The following is an 11,173-nucleotide window of genomic DNA, read 5'->3' on the forward strand; positions in this document are numbered from 1 at the left end:
CGGGTTTGCCGCCCCCGAGGGGTGCGTGAGACTGCCGTGTCCCGGCTGGGGTTTGGCGGGGGGGTGGTCACGGCTGAAGGGAGAGCTTCTGCCTGAGGTGTTATGCGATGGGTATCCCCTCATCCCCCGCCCCCGGGGTATCACTTGGCCGAGGGGTTGTCACACGTAGAGGGGCCCGTTCCCAGCTCCTCACAAACTGGGAGAGTGCCCAGGTTGCTTCCTCTGGGGTAAGAACTCCCAGAGCTGGGGCGGTGTGGAGGGGAGCTTGCACGCGAGCTAGGCCTCTGCTTTCCAGGGTGATCATGGGGATTTCCTCTGCGGTCCCCGGCTGCTCTGTGTGGAGTCGCTGGACTTGGCTAAGATGGCTGATGAGCTTCCACAGGAGGATCTTGGCACAGCAGAGCGTGACTTCTGCCCCAGGGGCGCTTCAACAGAGGAAACCGTCAGGTGCACCCACAAGTGTGGTTTCCATGCCGTGGGGCATGAGGCCTCGGGGCAGGAGAGCACTCCACACAGCCTCCTCCAGCTTCCAGGAGGTCATGCTGACTAGTGAGCGTTACAAAGTGCAGCGGCTGCCCTTCTCCCATGTGTCCGACAGCGATGTGGCTTTCTTTGAGCGCATAATGCCAGGTAGAGTTATCACAAATCCAGAAGAATTGAAACCATTTAATGTGGACTGGCTTAAATCAGTCCGAGGTAAGTGAGCTTGTTTATTTTTCAGTTTTGGTAAAGCCTCCTCTCTGCTTCCATTAAGGTATCGGAATAAAAAGTCTGCCAAAGAAAATCTCATTTCTGTTTATAGCAGACCATGTTTTTACAGACCAGGCAAAATGAGTTTTCCTCACAGAATATATTCCTTTGAGAATTACTTAATTTCTGGTAATCTTTCAGGCTTTCCTTAAAGAAAAAAATCTAAGCCCTGTTAACTTACTAATTTTTTCCTGAAACAATTGGTTCAGTTAACAGTTCTTGAAGTTTTGGCTGAACCTCAGAAAACAAGTGGTGTGAATTTTCTGTTGCTTTTGTCAAAGATTTCATGAGAATATAAAACATTTCCCATCGCCCCCACTGGCAACCAAGTCTACGTATAGAGACAAAGCTTTTACAGTGCTTTAAGGGAAAGTCCGCTATTGAAAATACTTGTTTTAAAAGTGGTTAACGGTGGAGGGAGTGTTGTTATTTCAGACATCATTCTTTACCACCCTTTTCTTTCTGACCTCTGTAGAGCCCACAACTTGTCTTGAGAGTCCCTTGCTTTCATTGCAGGCTGTAGCAAGCTGATGTTGAAGCCACAGACAACAGCAGAGGTGTCTCAAGCTCTCAGGTAACGTGCACCTTTTATGCTGGACTTTGTGATGAGGAAACTCATGTTTAATCTGAGAGGGTCCGACAGCTGAAGGGGAACTTCTAGATGTTCAGGCACTAATTGCTCAACCATTGGAATTACTTGAAGCTGGTTTCCTCTTGACTGCGTGTCTTGTGGTTGAGCTCTGGTGACTTCAGCTCTCCCTTCTGCTCTTTATATCCCCACTGCCGTTGGGCTGCCCACTGTTTCCTGACATACCTTTTGTTCCAGCTGCTCCCAGGACAGGAGAAACTGCGTGCTGTTGCTACTCTGGGGGTGTGCACGTGCTGGTAGGTAGGCAGTGTCACTCATCTAAAAAAAACCTACAGGTTCCTAATTAGGAATGTTTTCACACAGGGAGCTGAAATTTTTCAAGGCAGAAAGGGGCTTGAACCTGTGCCTTGTATTTCCCAGGCCCAGTGCTCTCCCTGGCCCTTGGCTTTTCTAGGGTGATGGTGTCGTGTCAGTATTAGGCAGAAACAAAGGCCAAACTTTCATTTGTTTTACAAAATAAAATTCATCTTTCCTGGCCAGATGTCCTTGCAAAGGCAAAGTGGGCAGCAGCAGACTTCTCAAATCAATGTTGATGACTTTGAGTAGAAGGGTCGTAAGGGTGCTTAGTGTGGAGGAGAGAAATGGCAGGGAGAGATTAGCAAGTGGATTCAGTATTGATGACTTTTCTGCTCTACTAAATTGTCAAAATTAGACACTGTGCCAGTGCTCAAGAGGAACAGTTGTGTTGAAGGATTCAAGAGGGTCCATCTGAAAAGGTAAAGAAGGTTAGGCCAGAATCAGGCAGTTTGAGGAGCTAATGTTTTGTCCACTAAATCAGTAAGAACACTTCCTTGGTTTGCTGGTGTGAGCGTGGCTCCAGTTGGGCATCAGTATGCAGGATCGCCATTTGGCTGAAGAGCTAAAAGCTGCATGAACCTGCTCCTAGCTCTGTTAAAACAGATATATAGAGCACAGTAAAATCAGGGCTTCTGAAGTAACTGCTGGGGCAGTGCAGCTTTGTGCTATCTGTTTGGAGAGGATGTGCTGGGTGGTGCTTTGCAGGGATATGGCAGGCTGGAAGGTGAAGCAGCTGAGGCATAGATGCACATGGTTTGTTGCCTACAGGGCATTAATTTCTTGAGGGGAGGAGGAGGGCAGTAATGTCTTAAACCACTGCCAGAGGTCATCTGTCAGAGCCCACTGAGGAAGTCAAGTTGTTAACAGAGACTGCTTACATAAATAGCTTAATTGTAAACAGAGTGAGCTGTGATTTCCAGGCAGATGTGTGGCGGATCTGTAGAGATGTGTGGGGGTAACCCCAAGTGTTCGTTCCTTTGCTCAGTGCTGGGTGAGTTTAGTGAGGGGTTGTGCTTTCTCACTTCAGCAGTGAAACTGTCCCTTTGTATCAATTAATCTTTAGGCTAAATGCTGCTTAATTTTGAGGAGCGTTGAGCATTCACACAACAGTAGACGTTCGTGTGGAAGTGAACGTCTTCTGATAGACTGGATTATGGCCATAAGACTTCAGAAACCTTTTTCCTTCCAGGTACTGCTATGAGAGGAACCTGGCAGTAAACCCACAGGGGGGTAACACAGGCCTTGTTGGGGGCAGCGTTCCTGTCTTCGATGAGATCATTCTCTCCACTGTCCTCATGAACCAGATCATCAGCTTTGACAAGGTGTCTGGTAAATATCATAGAGATGTGAGGCACAGAAACGAGTCTCGGGCCCTCAACCTGGGATGAGGGCCGACCTGGGAAAATGGCCCAGCCATTTTCCTGGGAGACAATAAATGCTGGATCAGCAAGGTTCAGCCCAGCAGCATCATAAGGGGCATCACAGGTTTGTTTCATCCAGGCTCCTGCTGCTGATGTAATGCTTAGGCTATAACAGTAGCGGATGTAAAAATACATCTGGTGGCAGAAGGAGGAAGAAAGAGAGAAGAGAAACATGGACATCCTATTACCTCTTTATAAATCTAGATGAGAAACCCAGCAGGTGAAGCAGGATGATAGTGTTGAAGAAGGCACGTGGTAACTACACTAGCAGAGGGAAGGGAGGGATGGGGAAAACTTGCAGGTTGTTTGGATTTGGAGAGTTAGGAACCAGGCTGGATTGAGTATTTCAGTTCTTAGAGAGAGAGAGAGAGAACAACAGGCAGAGATATACTTAATCTCATTGCGTTTTACCAGTCCAGAGTTGTGGATGACCAGATGTTAAGGCAATGGCAAAGCTCCCCTCGGCTTGAGGGGTTGGACAATGCCCTGTAGCATGCATGGACTTCTTGTGCGTTTAAATTGAACCCCAGAAAATTTTGGAGGAAGAGGTGATTGCATCTGCTTGTACTTATCCCGCCTCTTTAGGAGACGCCGCCTTCTTGGGCGTCAGCTTCTAGCAGGACATTTATGTTTCAGGAATACTTATGTGCCAAGCTGGCTGCATCTTAGAGAAACTCAATGAATACTTGGAGGAACAGGGGTTTATCATGCCACTTGACTTGGGAGCAAAAGGTAGCTGTCACGTCGGCGGTAATGTGGCCACAAATGCTGGAGGCTTACGGCTCTTGAGATACGGCTCTCTCCGAGGGACAGTGCTAGGACTGGAAGTGGTAAGGCGAGTACCTGGCAGTTCCCTTCTGCATTTGAACCTCTACTTCTTACCCCGTTCCCTGCTATTCTAGCCCTTAGCTATCCATTATGCAAACAAGTTCCTCTCCAGGCTTCCACTCTTAACTTTTCCTCGTATGGCTCTTTTGAGAAGGGTCAACAAGTGTCTTCATGCGTGTAGCGTGTTACTGCTACTGCAGTTTCCAGCTTCCACCTCTGTCCTTACTGACAGAAGTGATATTAGGTGGTTTTCTAATCCGGAGAAGAAGGTAGGGAGAGATTTGGTGATCCCAAGTTACCTGCATGAGGTTGGTTCCTCTGTGGAGCGGTGGGTCTCTGGAACGCTCTGCTAAATCCATCCTATGGCACTCTTCTAGTGGCTGCTCACTCGACTTTTAATAGAGCTGTCCGCTTTGGGTTTGTTTGGCTGCTGGCTTTCTCCTAGAGTCTTCCCTGTTCCTCAGCCTGCTTCTGCCCTACAGGCCTGTGCTTCTGTGTGTAAAGGCTGGGATTAGTGGTTGTAAAAAAAATTTGTGGGTTGGGAGCAGAGAGCTAATAGGAAATAAATTGGGTAGGTAACAAAAGCCTGCTTTGGTTTTATTGTGTAGGCCCAGAAAGGAGAGCTTTTGTCTCTCAGGTTAGTCCCTCTAGCATCAAAACAGCCTTTAATAACATGTCTTAGAGACACTCAGCCTTGATTTAAGGCTCAAGTGGTGGAGGGCTTACTTCATTCTGGTTAACTGTGTTCACTGTTTCAAATAGTGTTCCCTGTTTCTGTTGAATAATGGGAGCTAGGGCTGCAAAGAATGGCTGATCTTGTCCACCACTGGTAAGAAAAGCAGAGCAAACTCGATCTTCTGTTATTACTTGTCCTGCTGGAACATGTGCAATAGCACCGTAAAAAAAGAAGCAGAAAAGTTTGGTGGAAGACTCAGGTAGGATATAGAGGGAAGGAAGAGCTGGGAATGGAGGAACAGTGACGAGACTGTGGGAACGGGCTGAAGCTGGTGTCCACTGCTCAAGGCTAGTGGCAGCTTTTCATCAGCTTGGTAGTAGACAAGCTTATGACCGCAGATTTCTACGTAGGTGCTTTGACTGGGTCTCTGTATTCGTACAGGTGCTGGCTGATGGCTCAGCTCTGGACTGCTTGGCATCTCTGCGCAAAGATAACACTGGCTATGATTTGAAGCAGCTTTTCATCGGATCTGAGGGGACCTTGGGAATTATCACTGCTGTCTCCATACTCTGTCCTCAGAAACCTAAGGCTGTGAATCTGGCATTCCTAGGTAGGAGCTGATATTAATAATTGCACACCTGAATTCAGAGGCTGGGAAGGGAATAGGAATGGAGAGAAGAAAGCACTGATTAGCCTGCTGAGCTAGCCTACCAGCATCAGCTTGTTTCTGAGAAATAGTAGGATGCTGTATGTTAAAATACCCGTGCAGATATTTTATATCTGTGGTGTAAATGTGTAAAATACCTGCAAGGGCCGATCACTCCGCAAGGGAAGGGGAGCCAGGAGCTTATCAGGATGGAGAGGCAGGCAGGACAGTGCCCTTACTGACAAGGGCCCGGTCTGACAGTATCCGAGCAAGGTGAGCAGGGCAAGTCTGGTGACAGTAGGCAGAGGCAGCTGCAATCCAGCGGTCACTGGGTGAGTCCATAGTGACAAGGCAAGGCTTGGAAGTCAAGTCTGCAGGACAGGGTCTGGATCAGCCTGGTACATGGCCAAGCACAGCTGCTTAAAAGCAGCTTCTGAGCGAGCCTCAGCAGGGGTGTCCCCACTGAGGCTTTTTAACAGAGTTGTTTGTGGGGAGCCTTCACTGAGACTGGGTTTTTTTTCTCAAAAATCTCCAAGGCCAGTAGGGGCTTCTCAAACAGCTTGCTTGTATCAGATGAGAGCAGATAGCTAAACTCCTAGGAGAGGATGAGTAGACTCCAAGTGCTGACAGACTTGTGGAATATGTGCAGTGGACATCAGAATTTGCCTGGACTCTCACAGTGGCCTTTAAATTTCTCTTGAGTTGCCGCCTTGCCTGTGCTGAGAACTGAGGGTGGGGCAGACATTTTGGTATGAACTGTCTTAGAGTGTTCAAGAGGTCTTTGCCACAACAAAGACTAATTGCTATATCCTCCTGCTGTTCTGCTCTGAAACCTTTCCCAGCTCAAACCATTACAGGAACTGCTGATCTAAACCCATGCAGGGTAGCAGTTTACATTTTCTAGAGATGGGAAAGATGACTTGAAGCCTGATAGACTTTAAAACTTTTTACAAGGTGTTGGGGGGCTGTTTTTTGTTCCTGATTCCTCTCTGTGTTCTGTCTGAAGGGTGCCAGAGTTTCACTAAGGTTCTGGAAACATTTACAACCTGCAGAGCCACGCTGGGAGAGATCCTGTCTGCCTATGAGTTCATGGATGAGAAGTGCATGGAATTGGTTGAGAGACATCTCAAGCTGTCCAGCCCAGTGACAGGTATCAGTGTCATTTGTGCTGTAGAAAGAGGCATTGTGCAGCTTAGGGATTTTTAGCCTAGTTTTATTTTTTTTTATATATTTGTGTGTGTTTGTGTGTCAATGAGTGTGTGGGCATCCCTCATAATTTTTGTACCCAGTATTCAATTCCAAACACATACGACTACTTCTGCTTGTTTCCACAAAACTGCTAGGTTTCTGAAAAGCAGTGGCTAGGTAAAGGATAGAGCATGTAAAAGTGCCCTACAGATAAAAGATTGCCACTTAAGCTGCCCTTCCGCATGGCACCAGAGAATCTGGGCAGTAGAGCAACCTTATGAAATGTGCTAAGCTTGGGAAAAGCACCAGAACCTGCACTAAATTCCTGTGCTTTTATCCAAGAGCATCTGCTTATTCTGTTCTCCCTCACTTTCAGGCAGCCCTTTTTATGTTTTAATTGAAACTTCAGGCTCCAACTCGACCCATGATGAAGAAAAATTGAACAACTTCCTAGAACAGGCCATGAATTCTGGTTTGGTCACTGATGGAACTGTGGCAACGGATGATAAGAAAATAAAGGCAAGTCATCGTTTCCTCTTGTGCAAATCTCTTTGACATGATTCTCTACTTGGATTTGTATTTTTAATAGGGAAATGTTCAGACTGATGTTTGGTATAAATGGTCCTGAGTGATCTAGTAGCTTATTTGGCATATTGAGTAAGAACGCTAAGAGAGAATACTTACCACTGCTGATTCTTCCCAGAAAGCCTGAGTATTTGGAGTTTCAGTGGATGTTTTCTCTTCTAAAAAGATCAGAATAATGAATAACATCCTTCAGTAGTTGCTGGGGTAGGACCCAAACTGCCTGAAAACTATCGAAACCGGAAGCTGAGTTGTCAGCAAGGCCAGGAGTGAGCAAAGTTTGTAGGCCAGCATGATAATGTGTTAGAGCCAGGGACTGTGGTCCCAGGGAACAAGACAGACACATAGTATCTCAGTGAGGAGGAGAGTGATTTGTGTCTGTCCAGTGAACATGAGTCTTTTACACTGACCCATGTTTCTTCCAGTCCCAGTTCCCAAACCTACCTTTGCAGTACTAAACTGGAGGAGGCACATCCCCACTTCTTGGGAAACCCAGAACAACTTTGGAGAGAATGCCCATGCCTGTGTCCTTTCTATCTGGGGTGCTGTCAAGCTTGAAGAGTTGGTGTATCACTTTACTGGACGATGCTGCCAAGAAAGCATTATTACTAGCTTCCAAGAGGCAGAGGATATTGAGGGAAATCAGAAGTTGATGTTATGTGTGAAGAATCAAGGCTTTTTTTCCCTTCATGCCACAAAGCACGGAACCCAAGAGGTGCATGGTTTATTTGGATTTCTTTGATCTTTGATTCATCAGACACTGTGGAGCCTGCGGGAGAGGATCACAGAGGCCCTCACTCATGATGGCTATGTCTACAAATACGACATTTCTCTCCCTGTGGGAAAGCTGTATGATCTCGTGACTGACACAAGGGCTCGGCTGGGCCAGTGTGCCAAAAACGTGGTGGGCTACGGCCACTTGGGTAAGTGTAGATGCTGGGAAAGGAGGTGATTGCTCTTTTGTGCTCCAGGTTTTGCTGTGCACCTTCCTAGTAGTTTTAAAGGTTGTTTTTAGATTAGTGAGAGGCATAGACTAAATAGCCGAGAGCTGTCAGAAGCAGAGGATGCGTAAGGATCTTCGTGTTTGTATTTCATTGCTTTCAGGCTGCATTCCATATATTAATGGCAGGTTGCTAGCCAGCCAGCCACTGAACTGGTCATTTGTATCTTCTTGCTCTGTACTTTCTATTTAAGTATGTAGGTTGTTTAATTGGACCATCAATTTGATTAATGTACTTAGACAAATTTGGTAGATAAACACTTTCTTGTCCGAAGTGATTAGTCGTATTGGAAATCACTTACATCTGAGCCATTAACCCTCCAAAAGAGAGTGATAAAAGTAATGCACAGAAAGGCTGGTACATTTGTCAGAATGCTTTGAAACTCATTTGATTTTACATACAGGTAAATTGGTAGCTTAGCAGAGCTGTTCTGTTAAAAAAAAAAACAAAACAGAATACTGTTCAGCACGCTTGATTTGAGATTATTTGAAGGACATGCAAACACAAGTTTGCATAACAAAGGCTGCCTCTGGTAGCTCTTGGTATTGAGGATTAAGCTGTGTACTGTGAGGTTTGCTGGGGTGCAGGAAGAGGTTTCAGAGTGAGAATGAGTTAAGTTGTGTTTATCTTTGTGTGCTTTGTCTTCTGAATACCCAGCAACTATGTGCTTAATCAAATACCATCACACGCAAGTGGCAAAAGGAGAAAATGTTCTGCTTGCTTTGTTTCTGTTGACACAGTGCCAAAGTGCATTTAGAACATTGCACAAACATAATAGGGAGAGAGAAAGTGATGAAGGGCCGTATTAAAATCTAATGATCATTATGAAATACCATTGGGGAAGTCTTTGGCGTGCCATCTCGGTAGTGGGACAATAATTAATGCAGCACAGTTGTTTGAATTTTAAAATCACAAGAGTGGGAATTTGAAAGTAGCTTAACTCAGAACACTTCCTCAAATATTTTACTGGAAGCATGTAAAAACAAAGATCCTGTTTGAATTATTTGCACATGGAGAGGCTGATGTTTGTAGAAGGACAGTGAACTTGTCCTTTTTCGCACAGTTTGGAGACTAACAAAGGCACCATTGTTTGAGTACATGGAGGAGACAGTAATGAGTCTCTGTTGCAGGGCCACTGAGTTTTTCTTACAGACCTCTGCAATGTTTTCTTCCAGGAGACGGAAACTTGCACTTGAACATCACGGCGGAGTCCTATAGCTATTCCCTGCTGGATGCCATTGAGCCATTTGTGTACGAGTGGACTGCAAGATACAATGGCAGTATCAGTGCAGAGCACGGACTGGGCTTCAAGAAAAAGCAGTTCATTCAGTACAGCAAACCCAGTGAGGCAGTCTTTCTAATGCAGCGTTTCAAAGCCATCTTAGACCCCAAAGGGATCCTCAATCCGTACAAGACGCTGCCCTCAAGTTCTTGAGAGCAATACGCACTGAGAAGCGAGCAGATACCATCACGCAAGGATGGCATCTCTAGCTTGGTAACTGCACTTTAGCCATAAACAAACTGGTGGATCGAGCAAGCATGTGGAATGCTCCTTGTTTTATTTCCTTAGTGTGATGGAACAAGTAAAGGAACGTGGTTGCTCTCTTCAGGGGTGCCTGCTCTTTCTGAAGAACACATTGGTTTTGATGATGTGGGTTTCCTATTTAATCTGAACACTGAAACCAAGCATGCAGATACTATGTGTGGATATTCCAGCTCTCTCGCCCCTTAGTTTGCTCTGATTTATTAGTGGAGTGACACCAGCCAGAGGAGGCATTTTCTCACTTGGGGTGTGCAAGTGAAGCATCAGAGGCACAGGAGAACCACCTGTGGATGCTATACCACCATCTCCAAGTGAAAATGTTGCTCTTCCTCACTTGTTTTGATCTAATATGCTTGTCCAAAAGCCCACAACAGCATCAGGTTATGGCCTCTTTAGTGATGCCACCTGCAAGCTGTCCTCAGTAAGCATCAGCGCTGGCCCACATACAGCACGCAGGTACAGGTTTGCAGTCCTGGAGCAGGCCTGAGGAAGCTGTGATTTAAAAAGAAATGCTGTATATTTGGGCACTCTGAAGACTTAGCAACATACATGAAGGATACCAGAATGCTGAGGACTTGGCTCTTGGTGTGGCAGGTTGGGCCACCAGCATACAAGGTTTAGAAAGGTGGCACTGTGAGTGGGGAGGGAAAGGGGACCATGTCAGGAGGTGTGCGGGAAGTGGCATGGCCATAAAAGACCAAAAGCAGCAGCTTAATCCCCTGTTCCAGGCTGGGAGACGTGGGTGAGCTTTTTGTTGCCCAAATGAGGAGAGCATTGACTTCACCCCCCAGCGTGGGGAGCGGGGAGATTACCCCACCTCCAGATCTGCAAGGCAAATCCTGCTCTCGCGGGGCAATTTGCAACCATCAAACCCAGTTTGTGGAGTGCTGGCGTACAGGAGCCTTGGGGGAGTCTCAAATTCCCGTGAAATGCAAGTTGTAATGGTGGTAATGACCAGAAAGTCACTTTGTAGAGGAGCCATAATATAACCCCCGTTTAGGGGCAGGAGCTCTCTCTCCCAAGGCCTAGATACAGCAAAGTCTCTAAGCCTTTAACGTCCAGCTACAATAACTGCATTTTCACTGGGAAAGAGATTGAAGTCTAAAAGGCAGCTCTTTGTACCTGTGTTGATGTCATGCCATACCAGTGCTTTTCATGGCTTATTAATTAACTTCCACCAACTCCTGGGAACACCTAGCCACTCCCTTTGTTCTCACCTGTCCCAGCCATTTATAGCACCGATGGGATGCTAGAAATAGTGATGCGTACAGTAAGAGCCGGAGGAGCCCGTGGACAAAAGGAGTATTGGAGTCAATTTGCAAAGGAGATATTTTCTAGCTCGCAGCAGTGAGGCAGCATGAAAAGCCCTGGGTACGCTTCAAGGTAAGGGGAGAGGGAGGTGCACGCTACGGGTGCAGAATTGAAACACGGTTTGTAGAAAGGTCTGCTCCAGGTAATCCCTGTAAATTATTAATAACCTATAGAGTTAGTTATGGTTTGCTCCAGGGTAGAGATTAATTTTGCCGTGAATGCTTCTTCCCTGTATTCCAGGTCTTTTAATTTGAAAGAACCTTGTTAGGTCGACACAGAGG

The 11,173-nt window shown here is 46.3% G+C and overlaps 1 protein-coding gene across 1 annotated transcript; it reads left to right on the forward strand.

Annotated features, from left to right (window-relative positions):
• Positions 1-6: 6 nt before the first annotated feature.
• On the forward strand, positions 7-9,640 carry D2HGDH (D-2-hydroxyglutarate dehydrogenase). Its single transcript, XM_009322866.1, has 10 exons — positions 7-21; positions 296-696; positions 1,267-1,324; positions 2,886-3,025; positions 3,754-3,947; positions 5,063-5,231; positions 6,274-6,417; positions 6,832-6,974; positions 7,795-7,960; positions 9,214-9,640. Exons 2-10 carry the CDS (start codon positions 303-305, stop codon positions 9,471-9,473), a joined length of 1,668 nt encoding a protein of 555 aa, XP_009321141.1. The 5' UTR covers positions 7-21; positions 296-302; the 3' UTR covers positions 9,474-9,640.
• Positions 9,641-11,173: the final 1,533 nt, after the last annotated feature.

The sequence above is a fragment of the Pygoscelis adeliae genome, unplaced genomic scaffold (genome assembly GCF_000699105.1).
Source record: "Pygoscelis adeliae isolate BGI_AS28 unplaced genomic scaffold, ASM69910v1 Scaffold554, whole genome shotgun sequence".
NCBI classification, from domain to species: domain Eukaryota; kingdom Metazoa; phylum Chordata; class Aves; order Sphenisciformes; family Spheniscidae; genus Pygoscelis; species Pygoscelis adeliae.

Coding starts and splice junctions, on each gene's coding strand:
- D2HGDH (XM_009322866.1), top strand. CDS start 303: ATGGGGATTTCCTCTGCGGTCCCCGGCTGCTCTGTGTGGAGTCGCTGG. Junction 1,325..2,885: donor GAGGTGTCTCAAGCTCTCAG/GTAACGTGCACC, acceptor TTTTCCTTCCAG/GTACTGCTATGAGAGGAACC. Junction 6,418..6,831: donor GCTGTCCAGCCCAGTGACAG/GTATCAGTGTCA, acceptor CCTCACTTTCAG/GCAGCCCTTTTTATGTTTTA.